At 40.1% G+C, this 20,487-nt stretch overlaps 1 protein-coding gene across 1 annotated transcript in view; it reads right to left on the bottom strand.

Moving 5' to 3' along the window:
• The window catches only part of hcn4 (hyperpolarization activated cyclic nucleotide-gated potassium channel 4), a 118,223-nt gene that overhangs the window by 48,053 nt on the left and 49,683 nt on the right, over positions 1-20,487 (bottom strand). Inside the window, exon 3 of the mRNA XM_061815179.1 lies at positions 3,324-3,485. Coding sequence (XP_061671163.1) covers positions 3,324-3,485 — 162 coding nt within the window. The remainder of the gene's footprint in view (positions 1-3,323; positions 3,486-20,487) is intronic.

The raw sequence follows: 20,487 nt of genomic DNA, 5'->3' as shown, positions 1-20,487 counted from the left end.
AAGCACTAAATTATTTTGAGGTGAGATTGTGAATAAGATGGAAAAGTTAGACAATCATATACCGTATTGAAATTATGTACATACTTATGTAACTTTAATTGTCATACTGTGTGTGACTCAATAATGACTAATACTGACTGATAACTGATGAGACTGTCGAGTATGTTTGTGGTGGTTTTGGGGGGTTGGGGCATAGTTTGTTTCATTAAATCAGAGGATAATGACTTATATAAGACCATCTTACTGCAAAAATAGAAAACAATAGTTATCCAATAGACTAGAGCGTTGGGCCTCAACTGTAGTGACCCATTTTCCTATTGTCGCCAAGTCTTGACGCGTTTTTACAGAAATTAGGAATGATTTAGCCATTGATTTTTGGATTTTTAGTTTTGAGTCCTGACCCACTTGTGGATAATCAATGAACTTGAACACAGTCCATGTTTAGTGAAGAATATACCGGTGCAGTAGTTGGTTGGGACATAATGGAGGGCCTCAGAAAAGTATTAAAGTGTTGCCTCAGTTATCGACCACAATCTTTTCCAGAAAACGGTTCGAGAAGGGATTTGTTCAAAAACAGAATCGATGTTTCCCAATACAATGAATGGAAAAAGAAATAATGCGTTCCAAGCCTAAAAATTTTTTTTTTAATCATTTTTAAAGCATTTGCTGATAATAAACCGCATAGTAGAAATACATGTAGAGTTTAAATACTTTATATAAGAAAACAATGTAAGAAATACATTTGTTTTTGCTTAAAATGTATGCTTTAGTAGTAGCGTACGGTAGGCTGGTAGTGCATTGCTGTATCTTTAGCGACTCGCCCCGAGCCTTGTAAAATTTTTCTTTTTTATTAACGAAAGTGCAGAATAACTTTAAATAAGAAACTTTCCTTCTTTGTAGCCATGATTGGTGGTTAATACGGTAGTCCTTGATAAGAAGAAAAACAACAGTCAGTACCGGGACACGTCTGGGTACAGAGGCTGGATTACACAGAATAACTAAAGTGCACTGTTTACATCACGCGCATTATGTCATTTCCAGTTTTTTTTTTCGGGGTGCATTCGAATTGACAATTAAAAAAATGTGTCGTGGGTGGGTCAACTGGATGCTTCGCACGCGATGCTATTTCCGGGTTTCTTTGGGGGGCGTTTGAATAGACAATAACAAAATGCGTCATGGTTGGGATGAAAAAGGTTACACCGTGCGCGATGTTATTTCTGGGTTTTTTGGAGGGGCGTTCGAAAAAACAATGACAAAACGCGTCGTGGGTCAGCTGGTCTGGCTGCGCAAAATATGTTATTTTGGGGTTTTGTCGGCGGCGTTCAAGTACTGATTTTCGTTCAAAAACAGAAGCAAAAAAAGAAATCTCGAAATTTTCATTTGAAAACCGATTTGTTCAAAAATGGTGTTTTTAAACAACCGAGGCGTTACTGTATTTGAATAAATTGCTTTTGCTGGATGGTTATTGTTCCTTCCTGCAAGAGGATTAATAATCTTTAAGATCATCCATGTCTGCGCGATATTATTTAAGTTATTTGAACCGTAACAGAATCTGTTTGTATGTGCTCTGTGACTGGCTGATAACAAGTCCAGTCAGGCTCCAGCTCACCCACAAAATAGATGGATGGATGTACTGGAATTCTCAAACAACGTAATACTTCATTTGAGGATGAAGGATTGAGGTCAAAATTTAGAAAAAACAAAAAAAAACATTTTACTCTCAAAATAATGATGACTACCACAAGAAAAGTGCAATATGCTCAGAAAGTGTATGGAGACGCAGAGGCAATGTTGGAAAACAACATAAGAAACAAATAAATGGTAAAAAAAAATGAAAATAAAGTGATTCAAATATCTGTTGAGCGATCAAATTCTGTCGCCAAACCCCTGGAAACATGAAAACATGACTGCCTTGGTTGAGGTAATGAAAATATTTCTCAGCAATTTTGCACAAAGCCTGCTTTTAACACAATTTTAGCCAAATGCAATCACTTTCAAGTGAGCGCCCGCTGGGTCGAAACCAATAAGCCTATTCAATCTGCTTCGCCTTCATTCCAGCACACACGGTCACCTTTTTTTTTTCTTTAGATTTCCCAGCGATGAGTAAGACAAGGCACACAATGGCACCAGCGGAGCCCTATCGACGTCGACCTCCGCACGTGAATTGACAAGCCATCAGTTTAGTAAGCACTCTCCTCAGCGACATTCCATAGAGGTTAAATGTACGTTTGATTTATTGGGATGTACCACTGAAGGGGAGGGGGTGTGCCTCGCTGATCATTCTCGAGGCCTCGCAAAAGCAGCCTATAAATTACAGCGGTCACACTGTCACAAGCTAAGGTAACAATGAGGCCACCGGCTACACAGCTGATTTGGTCACACAAGGGTTGTGACATACTCGGCGCTTTTGTGAGGAGAGGAACCATGTTGGATCCTATTGTGAGGTCTGCTGTGACAATGCGGTAAAATGAACACTTAAGAAGGAACATGTTGATGCCCGTATTCCCTAGATGAGCATCGTCTCCATTACCATCAAATGCCTCCCGCGGTTTGTGAAGGACACAAATTCTCATAATAATAATAATAATAATGATAAGAGTCGTGAGTAGGGAATGCAATATTCCCAGAAATTGTGTGGGAATAAAGAGGAAAGGTTTTAGCGATTCAGACTCCAAAACTAATAAACAGCAAAGGTGGAGACCTCGAGACTTATGACTTGACTTGAATCAGAGTGTTTTCTATGGTAAATAGATGGATGGATAACAATAATACCGTATTTTCCGCACTATAAGGTGCACCTTAAAGCCTTTAATTTTGTGAAAAGCCGACGGTGCGCCTTATATATGGATCAATATCTAATGGATGCATGACGTAACCGAGCCTCTACTCTAGCGTCTATTCTATGCACCTTATAATGCAGTGCATTTTATAATCCGGTGCATCTTATATATGAAAAAAGTCTTAAAATGGGCCATTCATTGAAGGTGCGCCTTATAATGCAGTGCGTCTTATAGTGCGGAAAATATGGTAGTAATAATAATAATAATAAGAGGAAAATGTTATATATAGCACTGCACAGACGCTAAAGTGATTAGATGCAGCCACATTTACTGTACCTGACAAATCAATTTAATTTGGGCTTTAAGATGGCAGATATGAAAGACAATGTCTCCCAGGATGCTAAAGGGGTTTTGTAGACTAATTACAGAGGTGGATGGACAAGATAAGTCAGAGTATCGTCTGATTGGATCGAGCAGAAAACGTGGGGGGGGTTGTCCTCCCCAATCCCCCCACCTCCACCCCGAGGCAGGAAAGATACTTACCACCATTTTATTTTTGGACACCCAGCAATCAGCAGGGAAGTCCTGCAGCATCGGCACCAAGAACTGCAGGCAGCCATCCCAGTGGCAAAGGAGCAGCATCATGCCGATAAGGTTGACGATCCTTACCATGGCGCTGGCCAGGTCGTAGGTCATGTGGAAGATCTGCAAGGTGGAAAGCAGGAAATGGGTAGTAACTAAAACCCCAGAATGACACTGGATTGCGAAGCACGTCGCATTTCACTACAATGAGACAGGGGTGACTCTTTGAGAAGTACTCGTGGCGGCGCAGGGGCATTCATTTTGTTATGGCGCAGCAGGATTGAATGTAAATTCAGTAACTTGCATCGTCAGATGGAATGCAGGAATTAATTATAAGTATTTACATTTCAATTTCAATGGAGCAAAATAAACTCAAAAACGTCTGACATGCACGTAAATCTCCAGTCGCACTCCAATCTAATGTCGTGCCAACTATGAACATTGGCAACAAGCTTAAATGAAACATCCATCCATCCATTTCTGTGGAGTTGTGATGGATCTTATGCAGCTATCTCTGGGCGAGGTGTGGGGTACACCCTGAACTGGTTGCCACCCAATCACAGGAGACATAAACAACCCCTCACCTAGAACCAATTTAGAGTCTCAGTTAACCTAGCATGCATGTTTTGAACATGCAAACTCCACAGAGGCTGGATTTGAACTTGGGTCTCCAGAAGTGTGAGGCATACGTGCTAACCAGTTGGTCAAGGCCCCGTGCTTAATCCAATATCATTTATAATTCATGACTACTTCCAAATCTAAATATTCAACCACTTTCAGGCCATGACGCTTTACAGTATATACAGAGTCACACAGCTACAATATTTCTGATATCCCTCAGAAGAAAAGTTCTGGGCTTCGGTCTTTAAAGGATATTTGCATTTGTAGTCCAGTGTGTCATTCCCATTCCACAATTTTTTCTCGTTTTTTTTCTTGCTGCAATTATACCCATTGTGGGACTGAAAAATATTATCTTATTGTATGTTCATTAAAGGCGGCACATTGGATCAGCTGGTAAAAGCGTTGGCCTCACAGTTCTGAGGTCCCGGGTTCAATCCCTGACCCGCCTGTGTGGAGTTTGTGTGTTCTCGTCGGTTTTCTCCGGCCCCTCCGGTTTCCTCCCACATGCAACATTAATTGGACACACTAAATTGTCCATAGGTGTGATTGTGAGTGTGGCTGTTTGTCGCAATGTTCCCTGTGATTGGCTGGATACCATTTCAGGGTGTACACTGCCTCCTGCCCATTGACAGCTGGGATAGGCTTCAGAACTCCACACAAAGTTAGTTCCCGAGGACCAAGTTATTTTAGATTTTTTTTTAAACCAAAATGAAGGAATATTTTCCTCACCACTGCATCATCTGATGAAACAGGACATCAAAGCTTTTTTTCTGTAAAGCTGGCTGATTCTCTAAGTAAAACAATCATTCAAAAGCAAAAATAAACAGGCCTGTACAAGCATAGTTCCCCTCGTTATCGAAGAAGTAACGGTGGCTCATGTTAGTAAAACAATGTTCGCATGTTGAGCTAACAACAGCAGAAAACCTCATAAAATGCTACGAACAGCTGGCATGCTAGCAGCTGTTGTTCATGTTGACGGCGAGCCGTGCCCAGCAAGGTCCGCAGTGACGTACGCCACCAATCAAACAAAAACTTCATAAAGGCAAACACCTGTGTTATGTCAACTTCCAAAAATGTTTTTTTAAAGGTGAGTAATGAAATCAACCCAAGAAAAAAAAAAAAAATCATATATATACTGTACATGGAATGAAATAATTTACATGAGGTGCCTGATATCTACAAGGAGCCATTGCAGCAACTGATTTCACCAAAACAAGCCTATAGTCATTTATTTAACCTCACTATTTCACTCATTATTGTCTACAGAAAAAAATGACTTTGAATATAAGCATCAATTGTGCCCCAGGCTTGATTGTGAGCCAACCGCGTACGTTCAGTAGAATACACAAATCAGACCTGCTTCTTGCGCTTATGTCACAGCTCAAGGAGAGTTCCAATTGAAATGTGGGCAGGTCAAGAACAGATGCAAATCATCAGAAAATAAACCTAAAATAAAAAGTGCTTATTGGGGGGGTTAGGAGACTTTCAGCTGTTTTTAACTCCAGAACTATGGACTAAGCGCCAGTGTTCACTGCATTAAAGGGTTAGTTTAACTTGCTTTAAATGTGGGAACCATATTTAAAAAGCGACAATATTGAGAATATAAAATCATAAAATCACTAACATTTTATTCAATCCCATGAAATTCTTCAAACTCTATTCTATTCTAGTGACTGGTCAACCTGTGTTTGCGGGATGTAGCTCGGTGAAAGGTAAATTGCATTATGCCCTGTACTGCCTTGCAAAGTTCTTTTGGGTCAGGCCACAGAGGAGCAGGTGCATGCCAACGTTCCGAGAAGCCTTCTCAGGGGGGGCGCTCCCCTGCTGCCACGTCAGGGACTTGGCTGAATCACTCCTATCATCAACCACTCAGCCAAATACAATAATGGCGAGCCAGGGCGGCGGTAACGGCACTCCAGGGCCGCGAGCGTTTCACGGGCAGGGTTTGTTAATCCTAATGATAAATATACTCGCAAGGCGCTGCAGGACCGGTGTGGATTTTAATGGCCGCGGCCGTTCGAAAGCCTCTTAATCCCACAGAAGAGCGCTGCTAACTGCTCCATACCTGATCAAAATCCACTCAGGGCCTTTTAAGGGCTTGCGAATGAGACCTCGTAGTACATCTTTGCTGTAAGGAAGGAATGATGACTTCAAGCATTTCATCTGTTCAGTTCTCTCCCATAAATATAGAACGTGTCAACCTTTCATCACTGTTGTTGATTGCAATGTTTTCAAATGTCCGCAGTTGGAAATGATATATACTGTCGTATATATTGTACTTGACAAGACAGTTTTTTTTAAAGGTGATTGCTGTTGTATTGTGAGTGGAAGCCGGCGTACTCGAGGAAAATCCTAACACACTTTGTTGATATAGTCAGCCAGAGCTGCTAGCAATGCAACGTTATCTATGTCCTTTCACCGTCATTCCTGTCATTTCGTGGTGAAAAAAGCCTTTTTAAAAAAAAAAAAAAAGAACGTTCAAGCAACACTGTTTTTCCTCATATTTTTGAGATTATATGGTGAAAGCTGTGCAGTCGTTGTCACACTCTTGGAGTAATTTTAGCGGGTCGTCCACTCCTGGGATGGTTTGCCACTATTCCCAATTTTCTCCATTTGTAGATAATGGCTCTGACAATGGTTCGCTGGAGCCCCAAAGCCTTTGAAATAGCTTTGTAACCTTTTCCCGATTGACGGATTTCAATCACTTTTTTTCATAACCACGTATGACTCCGAAACAGGCTGGGGGCGTCCTGTGGAAGAACTGCCCGAGGCCAGTGGGTTCCCGTTGGAGATTAGCTCATGTCAACCCAATCAAAGAGGAGGGCGTGTATGGAGCTGTGACATATTTTTCTTGTTGCTCCCATTTTATGCTGTTAAATTTTTTATTTACTGTTATTGATAAATGACTAATTTAACTATTAATTCACTATTTACAAATATTTTACAATTCTTGAGAAATACAGTAATGTAACGCTGTAAAGTCACCTTAAATGTGTATATAACCTTGAAAACGTTTTGGTTGGAACAAAGTTAATATTAAAATGCCACCAAAGATAAGTACCATAATTCCTGGCCTACAGAGTGCACCTGGTTATAAGCCTCACCCAGTAGATTTGTAAAAAAAAATACCATTTGGTACATACCTAGGCCGCAGTTGTGTAAAAGCCACAAGTGCCACGTTGAAACCCACATTAAAACACAAGATATTTACAAAGATAGATGCTACACAGAGAGTTTAACGCTAGCTCCGCCGCGCTAACAGGGCCAGTTAAAAAAAAAAACATACTGGTAAAAATCACTGAGACACGGCAGTAACACGCTAGCGCAGTGCTAACAGGGCCGGACCGGTAAAAGTCACTTCCTCTGCACATATATTCCACCGGTCTCACTCTTACCGCTTACCGCTCAAGTGCCCCCTTGCGGCCGTTAGAAAAAAATGCACAAATTAGCCGCATCACCGCATAAACCGCAGGGTTAAAAACGTGAAAAAAGTTAAGGCTTATTGGTCGAAAATTACCGTATATGCAATGGTTAAAAAAAAGAGGAAAAATAAGAATATAGAAACATACTGTTACAATTTATTATTGTTATTGTTATTATTTGTTACAATTTATAATTGCCCTTACACATCCCTTTGTCATTATTTGTCATTGAGGTTAGTGTTTTAGTTTTAGAGTTATGTTTTATTGTCAAATTACCAGAAAAACGAAATTGAAAGAATCATGTGCAAAATTTAAATAATTTTTTTCTCATTAAAGTTGATGGTGAAATTTGCAGTTTTCAAACAGCTTGAAAGATTTTGAAGATAGCCTCTGTTCACCCCCCCCCCTCACATCTCTGACCAAAGGGAACTTGCACGACAGCTTTCAAAAGATCATTTTCAGAATCCGATCACACCAAAGTCATTTTCTTTAACTACAAACTCACTTTGAAGACTGGCTTCCATGGTAAATGTGATTAATCTATTTTTTTACACTTGTTTGATTGTCTCAAATGTCAAAAGGTAACTTGAATCTGCAAGCCGCCTGTTGAGTTAAAAATACTTCTAGGATGTTGGAACCCGGAAGAGATTTAGTGGAATTCCATTGTTTAATATGTAGGAAAATGTTCTGTTTCAAAGTATAGTATTGATAAGATGTGGTCACAAGTTGGTCATGAGTTGATTTATTTTCATTTGTTTTAAATTATAGTTATAATGTAATAATCACGGCGGTGTTTTCATAATATGTGCAATATCCTTTCATATTGCCTGTAATGGATTTAAATGATGTTTACTGGAACTCTGGGGTGGAAATCAACTCACTAATTTAATAAAGCGCTGCTGTTGACTTCTCCGCTTGTTGATTTCATACTTGTGCGTGTTTATTTGCTTGCGTGTTCAGAACGAGGCTGCCAGTGTTGCGCTTACGTTGGAGACGACGCAAAAGGAGGCGCTTTCAAATCACATCATTGTAACGCCATCACGTAGGAGGGCCCGGGAAAGTGTGCCAGGGTGCGAATCAAGCATCAGGCAGCTTTACTCAAGAGTGGATGACAAAAACACAAATAACACGGCGCTCCCCGCCAACCGCATTTCCTTTCTACTGATGTTCTGCCCTCAGCACTATTGTTTGTTTTCCTTTTATTAAGTGCGTAATCTTCCTTTAAATGCGGTGAAGAAGAAAAAAAAATTAGCTGCACGATGTTGCAGGATGTCCAATTTCCTGTCACTGCTGAAATGGCATTTTGTAACGTTAAAAGTGTTCCATTCACTCTGTGGCAATTGAATAAATCATGAGGTACCCCCCCCCCCACGTTTTCCTGTCGCATCACTGCCTTGATATATTTTTCATTTGCAAAATCCTTTTCTAAATAGGAAATGACTGCTTCTAAGTTAAGTTGAAGTAAATTTAACCAAATAGCAATTCGTGGCTCATCAAGGCCTTAAAGCTGGTGGTGTCCAAAGTCTGGCACAGGGGATATTTGTGGCCAAGAGCTTGTTTCATTCCGATCTGTGGACAATTTAGAATCTAACTCACTGAATACTCGATGCATCTTATTGGAATGTAGCAGGAAAGCAGAGTATCAGAATGTACAAACGTGACAAAAAGGGCCTGAGCCGCTATTTGAAACCTGAAACTTTTACTCGCCAAAACACAAAGCTCAGAGGGAGCCAGCTTTTCTTCAAACATTATTTGCAGTAGGATAGCACGTACTTGCCAATATTTTATTAATTTAGCACTTTTAATGAACAAAAGGTGATGACTATCTAGACGCCACTGTCTAAAGGATGGACACACACAATCACATGAACCCACCCATAAACACACACGCAAGAGGAGTGTACTGTTAACACTGTGAAATGTGCTTTTTATGCCCGTTGTTTTAATGTCTGACATCAACTGTTATGTTATTTGTGTCCTCAAGCTGTCTCCACAAAGAATTAGCATGTACAAAGTTCAATAAAAGCAGGGCATCTTACTCATTGGGAATAATTTCACAATGCTCTTTTTCTTAAAGTGAGGTTATCATTACAGCCACTTTTTCTTACTGTACATGTACGGTGTGTGCGGGGTGAGCAGTGGCTCATTAACATGAGACAGAACCCCCTCCCAAAACCAAATGATTTTGAGCAGGGTGTTACACGTAGATTTTACAGACGTTGTAATTCTTTGTCCTTTGTCTAGTTCAGCCAAAGCATGTTGAAGACATGATATGACAACACCTTGGAATTGTATTACTAAATGTCTCCTTTAATGTGATTATAATACGCCTTCTTAAACTTTTTGCCCGTTAACTGTGTCATTTCAAAGTAGGACAACCTCCTCCTTCATTATCTGCTGCCACAGCCCGTTTGAGTCATTGCAGTCCAACAATATCTCAGCTTTACTCTCATTGTCGATGTGCCCCGTGCCACCGAAGAATAAAGCAGAGAGACCTGTCGGGGTAATGCCATGCAAATCTCCAGTTTGCAACCCCAAACTCCTCGTGTCACCACGGCAAGGTGATTGCTCTACCTCCCATCCTGGCTGTAATCTATTCAAATCCACCTGTGCAGGAGCAGGAACAGGACTTAAGTCCCTCATTCTTGTTGCCGAGATTGGTTCTTGTTAAAGATCATTAATGTAACACAAAGGAATGAGATTGGTTCTGCTCTTGATTCACCCTCAAGCCCCTGCTTGTAAAAAAAAAAAAAAAAAAAAGGGTGGGTGGGGGGTGGGGGTGATTTAAAACCCGAGCGTGTGCTGCAACATGCACATGTACAGCAACATGCATACACAAACACAAAGAACAAAAAAAAATAGAGCCAGCATGAAGGATGATGGATTGCTAAGCACTTTGTTTTAATTGATCGGGACAGCGAGTGAGGATGGCAGCATGGAGCACGCAAACAAGGAGAGCTGTGATTGATGAAGGCGCAATGCTTTATCACAAGGTGCTCGCTGCTCATTAGGGAATGTCCAGATGAGAGGCCCTTCTGATGCCTCCCAGTCTTGTCCTAATCAAAACGAGCCAGCTGAACTGGAAAGGGAAACCAGTGTCGCCATTTTGTAACTGAAAGGCTGTCCTATGTATAACTAAATAGTGTGCGACAGGCCATGCATGTGAACTGACCATACATTGAGAACATCAAGTATTTTCATGCTGATGTCTATTCTACGTTCATCACATCATCATATGATAGTCATTGATTCTGAAAGCCATCATGGTTGCCTTTAGTTTGTGGGATGACTTTAAAGGGTTTGTTTACCACAGATGCATTATTTGTCATAAGGATGCTCGTGGAAAAGTACAGAGAAGGTCAGAAGGAGCTACATTTCTAGAGAAAGCCTATGACAGAGTACCGAGAGAGGAACTGTGGTACTGCATGCGTAGGTCTGGTGTGGCGGAGAAATAGTTCAAATAGTACAGGACATGTATGATGACAGCAGAACCATGGTGAGGTGTGCCGTAGGTGTGACAGAAGAATTTAAGAAGGAGGTGGGACTGCATCAAGTATCAGCTCTGAGCCCCTTCCTGTTTGCAGTGGTAATGGATAGGCTGACAGATGAGGTTAGACTGGAATCCCCTTGGACCATGATGTTCGCAGATGATATTGTGATATGCACTGAAAGCAGGGAGCAGGTGGAGGAACCATTAGAAAGATGGAGGCATGCTCTGGAAACCAGAGGGATGAAGATTAGCTGAAGTAAAATGCGTGAATGAGAGGGGCGGTGGGGGAAGAGTGAAGCTCCAGGGAGAAGTGATAGCAATGGTGGACGACTTCAAATTCTTGGGGTCAACAATCCAGAGCAATGGTGAGTGTGGTAAGGAAGTGAAGAAACGAGTCCAAGCAGGTTGGAACAGCTGGCGTAATGTGTCTGGTGACTTATGTGACAGAAGAGTCTCTGCTAGGATAAAGGGAAAAGTTTATAAAACAGTCGTGAAGCCAGGATGTACGGATTAGAGACGTTGGCACTGAAGATATAACAGGAAGCAGAACTGGAGGTGGCAGAAATGAAGATGTTGGGGTTCTCGTTTGGAGTGACCGGGTTGGATATGATTAGAAATGAGCTCATTAGAGGGACAGCCAAAGTTGGATGTTTTGGAGACAAGGTTAGAAAGACCAGACTTTGATGGTTTGGACATGTCCAGAGGCAAGAAAGTGAGTATATTGGTAGAAGGGTGCTGAGGATGGAGCTGCCAGCCAAAAGAGTGAGATTAAGACCAAAGAAAAGGTTGATGGATGTTGTGAGGGAGGACATGAGGGCAGTTGGGGTTAGAGAGGAAAATGCAGGAGATGGGCTAAGATGGGAAAAGAGGACGCGCTGTGGTGACCCCTAACGGGACAAGTCGAAAGGAAAAGAAGAAGAAGTTGCAATTTGTTTATTCTTTTTATTATTATGAGGTGTCAGAGAAACTCCTTTGTTCAATTTTCACTCAGCCCTCAACAGCCGAGTTTTTTTTTCATGTCCAAAGTGATCTGACAGAAATTGTGGGAAAATTCAGGTTTTTCATGCATGAGTTTTGTGACCTTGAACTTTGACCCATACACGAGTGCTTCGACTTTTACCAATTTCTGAGAGCAAAGAGTCTACCTGGTGAATATCAAATGGTTTGATGCTTGTTCACAAAGCAACATATTGCTTATGAATACATTTGGTACTGTTGCAGCTACAAATTCAAGTCAAGTCAGGTTTATTTGTCCCTTAATCACAGAATTTGGTCATTTTTTTCAAGTTGTCAAACACTAATGTTACAACTTTCACAGCATTGTTATGTGTCATATTCGCTTGAACTAATAGATTTTATTAACTTCTTTCAATCATTTGAACCAGCTGCAATAGAAATTGAGAACAGTGAAGAAAACACTTAAATCCCAATTTTCTCAAATAACTGACCATGCTGTGTTTTTTTTATTAAACGTAATGCGTAACAATAATCACCTCTCCCTGTAGTGAACTCGCTTTTTTTCCCATCCAAAATGAAAATGAGCCAATGGGAATCACCACAGCTCATTTACTGTTGCTAAACAAAACAGCAGCATCTACAGATGCACGGGTCAGCTCTATCAGATAATTAAAGTGCTGAAGTCTTACTTTTCCCTTTGAGTATTAAAGGTCATCTTACAGTACCACATGCAAAAACATCGTCATTATCAACAATTTGTCATTTTGTATAACGGTTTCTCCACACGTTTGGCTGTGTCCACGTTTACATTTTATATTATATATGTATATGAAACTTGAATATTTGGAATCTACAGGAAATGGGCTGCACGGCATAAATTAATAATAATTAATAATACAAATTAATAAGGCAAGCTATAAGAACCGAAATGTCTTGGGTATTATTCACACCCATGTATGATACGCACCCTCAAAAATGACTTCAAAATTCTGGAAAACCCTTCTACCTATATATAACCCATTTTCACAATGGACGATTTTGTGTCTACTCATATGATCAAAAGGATGCAGTTTCTGTATAGGTTTTTTCAAATAATTATTCTGAAGTTGAGCACTTTATTTGAACATGTTTTTTTTTTTTTTTTACTCACTTACTCTTTAAAATTCACTGACCTACTTTTATTTCATGAAAGAGAAAACACAATTTTGCTCATGTGTTTGAATACCCAGGCAGAATTTTTAAGATAGGTGTGAGTCTTTAAAGAAAACGTGAAATGCCAGGTGAACCACGTCAGTTGTATTGAAAGACAATAATATTTCACAAAATCTTTCAGGGTACACCTATCATGTTGGAATGAAAGTTTAAGCACACCTTTTTCATGTCCTCTAGTTGGCGATGGCATGCTGGAATGAAACTGTACATCTTTTTCATAACCTCGAGATGGTGGCATAAATTTATGGAATGTAAAAGTTCATTTTCCATTTTCCTCTTAATCTAAATTAAATTGAATAAAGGTAACACACGTTATGTGTCATGTTCTCCCATTACCTCAAGTAATAGGTTCGTTGAACAGAAACCAGTGCAAGAGTTCCTATTAATTACAACAACTTCAATCAACAATGTTGTGCTGTATTTAGATAATGTGCTTTTCTTTGTTTCTATACCAATCTGTCAAACATAGCTTCAGGTCAAACTAGTTTGTGGTGCAAAAAAAACTTGCAGACGACCCATCTACTCAACATTAACGTCCCTCTCAGTCCATCACAAACCCAAAAGAGGCCAAGAACATTCTGTAGGTGACTATAAGTGCCAAACAAAATACAATACACTTGATGAGGTTGTGATGTCTGAGCAAGGTGATGATACAAAGGCCACAGGGGGCAGGATTTGGGGCAGCTGTCCAGTTTGAGCAAAACAGATGGCAAAAGAAGAGTGTGATTCAAGTGAGAGATATGTTGTAGTAGATTCGGCCCGGATCCTGTCATCGGGCTAGCGTGGGGCTAAATTGAATTCTCAGTGCTAATGGGAACAGAACAATGGCCCTCATATTGTTTCCTTATGGCCTTCGCAATGATACAATCTCAGCTTGTGTTGTGAGCAGGAGGGAACCTTTTTGTCATTTTAAGGGCTTTCAGTCCAAATTAAATCCCATAAGGGCCACACTATATTCATAAAAATACATGATCGAAATATCTAGCAAATCTTTAGTTATTATCTGAATCTATCTTTTGTAGTTAAGCAAGTATTGTCCCAGAAAAGCATTCATAAAATGGTTAAGTATAGTAATAGTAATTAAGTAAAGTAATAGTAATTATTGGAGCACTAACGGGTGACCTCTATTCCTGAGTCAGTCACATTATTAGATGCATTTAATAAAAAGCCAAAGGAACTAATTTAGTTCATTGTTTTTTGTATTTTGTGTTTCAATAATTTTTGATATTTAGAAAAATAATTCTAAACTATTTTTGAAATGTGTTCATCGGATTAATATATTATTATTTTTTAAACAATTTGATCACTAACAGACAACAAATCCACTTAATGCTGGCCAAAACATAATCATTTTCCTATTTTCAAAATATATATTTTTTTTGTACCCTTCCTCATTGACAGCTGGGATAAGCTTCAGCACGCCCATGACCCTTGTGACAATAAGCAGCTAAGAAAATGGATCGCTGATTATTTAAATATAACAGTGCAAGGAAAAATATACTAATTGAAATACTTTCTCAGCTATTGTAATCTTTTCATATTTAAATGATTTTAAATGTAATTCATTTTTTATCAGTGCCGACGTGTTTGTGAAGTTGAATGTGTCGAGCATGTGATAATTACCCCATGCTGCATCTCCACCCCTCTTTGATTGACACACAAATTTAGTGTGATGAGTAATGAGCTTTATCAATTAAATCAATCCATGTGCGCCTCCGAGTTCATTTCTAATTAGCTAACACGATGGCCGACCCACGGGAATCCCGGTGTGTCTTTCCCACACACACGCACACACACACGCGCACAACCGCACGCATGCACACACACACACACACACACAAAAAGGCCTTCACCAAAATGTCACGTGCATGCATGCTGTCCTACTGGATGAAGCGCATGTGGTGAATGAGAAGTGGGCCTGGGAGTGGACCACAGGGAACACCCTTCCATCATCTGTCTAAACAGGCCTGCAGGGCTCGAATCACCATACGTAAAAAGAAGGGGGGAAAAAAGAAAAACAAAACACTCCTCTTGCCGGGATGTGCCTTTCGCTTTGTGCCGGATCACACATTTATGTGTAATAGTCTTTAAAAATCTCAATCCACTTGGGTGGGTATTCATACAGCAATGGGGTCGATTCACAGTTTTGGGGACCTGTCAGTGTCGCTGGCAAGCTTCATTGTGTGCCCCATAATGGCTCATTAAATCTTTTCTTGCAGCCTCTCTTATCTCTCAAAGAGCACTCCTTGACCGAGGAGACGGGTCAGCGAGTACAGCCTGATGAGTTGATTTACCTTCTTCAAATAACTTTGTGTGGATTTAATGAGTGAGATGCGCTCGTTGCAATTTCGGGAACCTGGGGATGGGTGGTATGGGGGGATTGGCCGTGACTGTCGAAGCGCCCGAACATGAAAAAGCAGATCTGTTTTCCTCCAATTAATAACCACAACTTAAATCAAATGCATGCCTACATTAGTCAACAATTGAAAAAAATAAGCGCCTCCTTTCCAATCAATATCGTGCCACAATTTGTTGCTGAGTACGTCTTCCACTGGAATACATAAATGTCTTCACTCAAATAGACATCTTGCCTCAATTTGTTCTCAATTAAATTAACTCTATATACCACTCCTCAAAAAGTTCAAGTCACCCGCAGAAGAAATTAATGCCTCTCTTCAAAAAGAAGCCACGCCTAAAAAAAATCACCAGTAAAAAAAAAAAAAAATACTGTACCTTTCTTCAAATTCACACCATTCCTTACGGAGCCCCTAAAGGGACATTGAAAAAAAAAACTGGTTTAAAGTAATTTACTCGCTTCAATGAGTAAGCGTCGAAAAACGGTTACCTATGGGTAGTAGCTTATTTACCTGCTAGCGGTAGCTTGCTGCGTTCAAGCAGCCTCTAAACTACAACTTGTTTTGAGCACATCAGCTGAGAGAATGGTAACAGAAGAAGACTTGGTTTCTTTCTTCAAAACAAGGAATATACCTGACTTTGTCATCGATCAACTCAAAGAAGATAAGGTGAGTATAACTGTAAATGTTTATCACACAAATATAGCAATATAGGCTTCCTTTCCGCTTGCTCGCCTAAAATGATTGACATTTGTAACCCACATCTTTCTTAACTTACTTATTCATTACAATGAGAAACTTTCTCATTACAATGAGAAACCAGTTAGTTTTGTTTTTTTTTCCCTTTAGGGGCTCCGTAATTCCTCAATCATTGATGGAAGAAATTAATGCCCTAAAGAGGTGCTGTCTCAATGCGTCCACTTGAAGAAATGTTTCATATTAAATAAATGGCCTAGTTGCCGGTTGCAGGAATAAACGCTCACTCGTCAAATAGACGCCGTGCCTCAAATTGTCACCAAAAAAAAAGTCCATCTTCAAATACATACCCTGCCTCAATTATACATTAGGAGAAGAACTAACTAACTAAATTAAATGCTCAGTGATGGCATAATATTTTATTAAACTGTTGATAACACATATTACAGTCCTAAATAAATATTTAACACTGTTTGACTTAAACATTTTTTGCATTAAATATTTCTGCATAAAACGCATAGTGCAGTTTATCCTCTACATTACACATCATTGGCCAAGAATTGTAAAGCAACATCTGGCTCATCTCCAATCTGAAAAATATCCATCATAGCTACCTTTGGTGACTTGGTCCAGTTCTGGTGCCTCCTGAATTCATGAACAGTGATCCTATTTTGCTCCCAAAGCATGTCATCCTCCGTGCCATCCATAACGTTTGTGGGGAAACATTTTTTGAATCCCAAAAGTTTTGGTTCCGCAGAGCAACCTCTTACCCACCTGACGCCATAGCTGTACTATGGCGTCAGGTGGCTATCAAAACAACATGAGTTCAAACTATGTAGAAATGTGGGTGATGGGCACATTTAAAAACAAAAAAAGCAACCATTTCAATTGTGTGTGCTCTCCCGTTTTTTTTTTTTCTTTTCCCCAATATGCCCATGACGCTCGTATTACGTAGCTTGAGCTCACGTTGTTTTGATACCCACCTGAAGCCATTGTGGCGAGCTATCGTTGTTTTGGACTGCGGAGCGACTTCCAGCATGGCGGTGTCATCGGCACGAGTGATGACATTCTTTTTAAAAGCAGCATCACAACTATATGTTGTATTTGACATTTTTTGTCTTGGATTAAGTTAAAACAAACTCACGGGCAGTCATTTCTGATCTTTGGTGCAGTAGCAACAAACATGCTACGCAAACGATCGTAAAATGCAAGGCTACCCCCAAGGACGAGGTCAGAGTTCAGGTTACCATAATATAAATGTGTAACATAAGACATCGAATATCTTATAAATATGTATATGTTTTTCACCACTCTATGTACCTGCATACAACTATACAATGTGGTTGTATTTTTTATTTTTCATCCATACCCAAGTATAACGCGCTCTATTAACTTTTTGAAAATATTTTGGGAAAAATGTACTCATTATTTTCGAGAAATTAGAGTAACTCATGCAGTGTTTTTTGATAAAGACAATCGGAGCCATCAACATTTTTTTTATCCAGCCAAACACTCTACACTATCCACTTAAATATTCTCTTTGTTGTTTGAAGACTGCGTTTTTCAGCAAAAGCTTTGGCACGCTCTTCTCAGGAGCATTTCCTAAAACATTTTCTGGGTTGACCACGCGAAACAGTTCCACAGAAGAAGGCATCAAGCACACCGAGAGGTCGCCCTCGGAGCTCTGTCATTAGCGTGCCGGCCAGAATCTGATTTAACGGGATGACTAATCGCATCCAAGTCACCGGTTCATCAACAGGAGACAACGCCGATGAGGAGAATATCCGGTCACAGTCTTATTTTTATCCCAGAGACAACTGACAAGAGGAAGTTGCCACATGTGTCTACACAAGTGTAGTCATGACTTTGAGCCACTTTTGAGAACACATTTTTGATTATTGGGTCGGCCCGGTCAAGCCTGTGCTCACAGTCTCATGAGTGTGAGGAGGAAGGTAAAAGTGTGAGAGAGGAGCATCGGAAAGTGTCAGTGCCAGACGTTAATCCCCCACCAAACGACTGTCCATGCAACATCGGCAACAGTCAAATAAGTAAGCAAGTGTTTATGACAGTTCAATATATATAATAACAGAATGTTGAGATTGGGTGAAACTGACGTGATTGGAGATCATTTATAATGGCTCTACTTAAGCACAAAAGGGGATTAATGGGATGGTGATGGCTGACATAACAGCGCAGGGTCTCGGTAACATGTTCCAAAATGCATTTCTGCATTGTAATTTATTTTTGCTACACTGTAGGAAAATAATTTTGGTGCCCAATCGTTAATACTTATTACCGACTTCGGCGTGAAAAGCGGCAGCCAGTTGGGTTTGACTGATCTAAAATGATTAACATGTTTATGGGTGTGTGTATCGACATCCATGTGTTTACATCATGTTTCTACACATGACTGGACTGAAAGTTGTTTATATTATGCGTGTAAGGACAAACCAAGGTTCACATTTCAGTGTGACTGTATGTGAAAGGACATATTTATATTGACATGATGTGATTATGCGATTATGGACAATTTTTCAGTTATGTGTGCATGTGAATTGATTGACATGTTCACTGTACATTATGTGCAAATCAGAATGCACAGACATTTATTTAAATTGCGTTTTGGTGATATTTTGGACATTTTTAACACTGTGTACAAGATGTCACTACAGATGGATTTTTACATTATACATGTCATCTCTGCTAATTTGGGGAAAGATGTCTGTATTCCAAAACTGTCTAATTTTATACCACCACCTCTATGTGGCTGGATTTTGCAGTCATCGTCTTTCCACACGAACTGATGTTAGTGCAGACTCACAATAATTGTGACAAATGAGTCCCTAAATGTCCAAAGTTTAGGTTTCATTCCACCCTTAAATAGCATATTTTGCTTTGTTACTATGTTAAAGTAATATTTTCTGAACTCGAATAATCAGAGAGATGATTAGTAGAATAATCGATTATAAAAATTCTAAAGTCCTAATGGGAAGTCTTTCTCATCAGAGGGTGCAAAATGTTAATAAGAGTGCAAGGTCATAAAGCTTTGAAGTATATACACTATAAAATGTGTATATGGTACCTACTTCAAGGATTTTTGTCTTTTGTGCTGTATTCTGGAGAATGAGGGACCACTGCATACACAGATTTATTTTCTGGTACTCAATTTCAGGTTTGTTTGCCTCTTCCACTAACACTTCCGCGTCCATCACTTCATTCATTCCAAAACTTCATTTTGTGCAAGCCACGCACTCCCAAATTTTCCATGGTGAAGTCTATGGATTCCTAAAGCACAAAAGCCTCTTTCAAATGCAGCAATCTACACCACTTTTACACCATTTGCCAACACCAAGTGAAATCTGTGAGTGAGTGAGTGAGTGAGTGAGTGAGTGAGTGAGTGAGTGAGTGAGTGAGTGAGTGAGTGAGTGAGTGAGTGAGTGAGTGAGTGAGTGAACACACAATTAACTCCTGCTATTTACTAAAAGAGTGCAATCTTCATAAATCTCTCTCTACAAGCTTACCATTAGCATGTATAATCAGTGCAATTTAGCATATGCTATTAGAGATGTTTGTAAATCAGGCCTTATGTGTGAATGAGAAATGACCAACTAATCGTCACACTACACGGTGTTCCAGATCTGGTGTCACAAAATACGTATGCTTCAAATCCAAACTACAAACTCCAAGTTTTCCCCAAGGAAGTAATCGTCCTGGAGCCTAGAACACCTAATTAGCCTTCTCTGTCATGCTTCCATGCAATCCTGTAAGGATTCTTCCATAATTCTACACACTAGTTTCATTACGGCCATCGTGATATTGGCCACATCATCAAAAGAAAAATGATTGAGAGCCCGGTCAGGTGAATAGCAATGTTTCTCCAGCATGGTGATGTTTTTCTTGGCTAGGCGAGTTTAGATTTTTGGGTTGTTGGGAGCAAATAGGAGCTGTCCTGGCACAAGTCTCACTTCTTATTGCACACTGAATGAAGCCAACAATGCAGGGTACTTTTGCACACAGAGTGGTGGATTGTCCGGTCCTCATTCAATAGGACAACTTGTAATTTGGGTTCATCCATCCATCCATCCATCCATCCATCCATCCATCCATCCATCCATCCATCCATCCATTTTGCAAGCAGGTTGTCCTCACAAGGGTCACGGGAGTGCTGGAGCCTATCTCAGCTAACTTTGGGCGAGAGGCAGACTAGACCCTGAACTGGTCGCCAGTCAGTTGCAGAGAACATATAGACAAACTTTCTGAGAGGGAACTGAACTCGCGCTGCCTGTACCAAAGTCAGGTGAGTGTGGCCTTGACGTTTGGGTTTCAAATATATCTTTTGTGAAATAAACCCTGGAACTTATCTGACATTCCTT

The sequence above is a fragment of the Syngnathoides biaculeatus genome, chromosome 3 (genome assembly GCF_019802595.1).
Source record: "Syngnathoides biaculeatus isolate LvHL_M chromosome 3, ASM1980259v1, whole genome shotgun sequence".
NCBI lineage: Eukaryota > Metazoa > Chordata > Actinopteri > Syngnathiformes > Syngnathidae > Syngnathoides > Syngnathoides biaculeatus.
The sequence above is the reverse complement of the archived record's forward strand: the minus strand, read 5'-3'. Positions and strand labels throughout refer to the sequence as shown.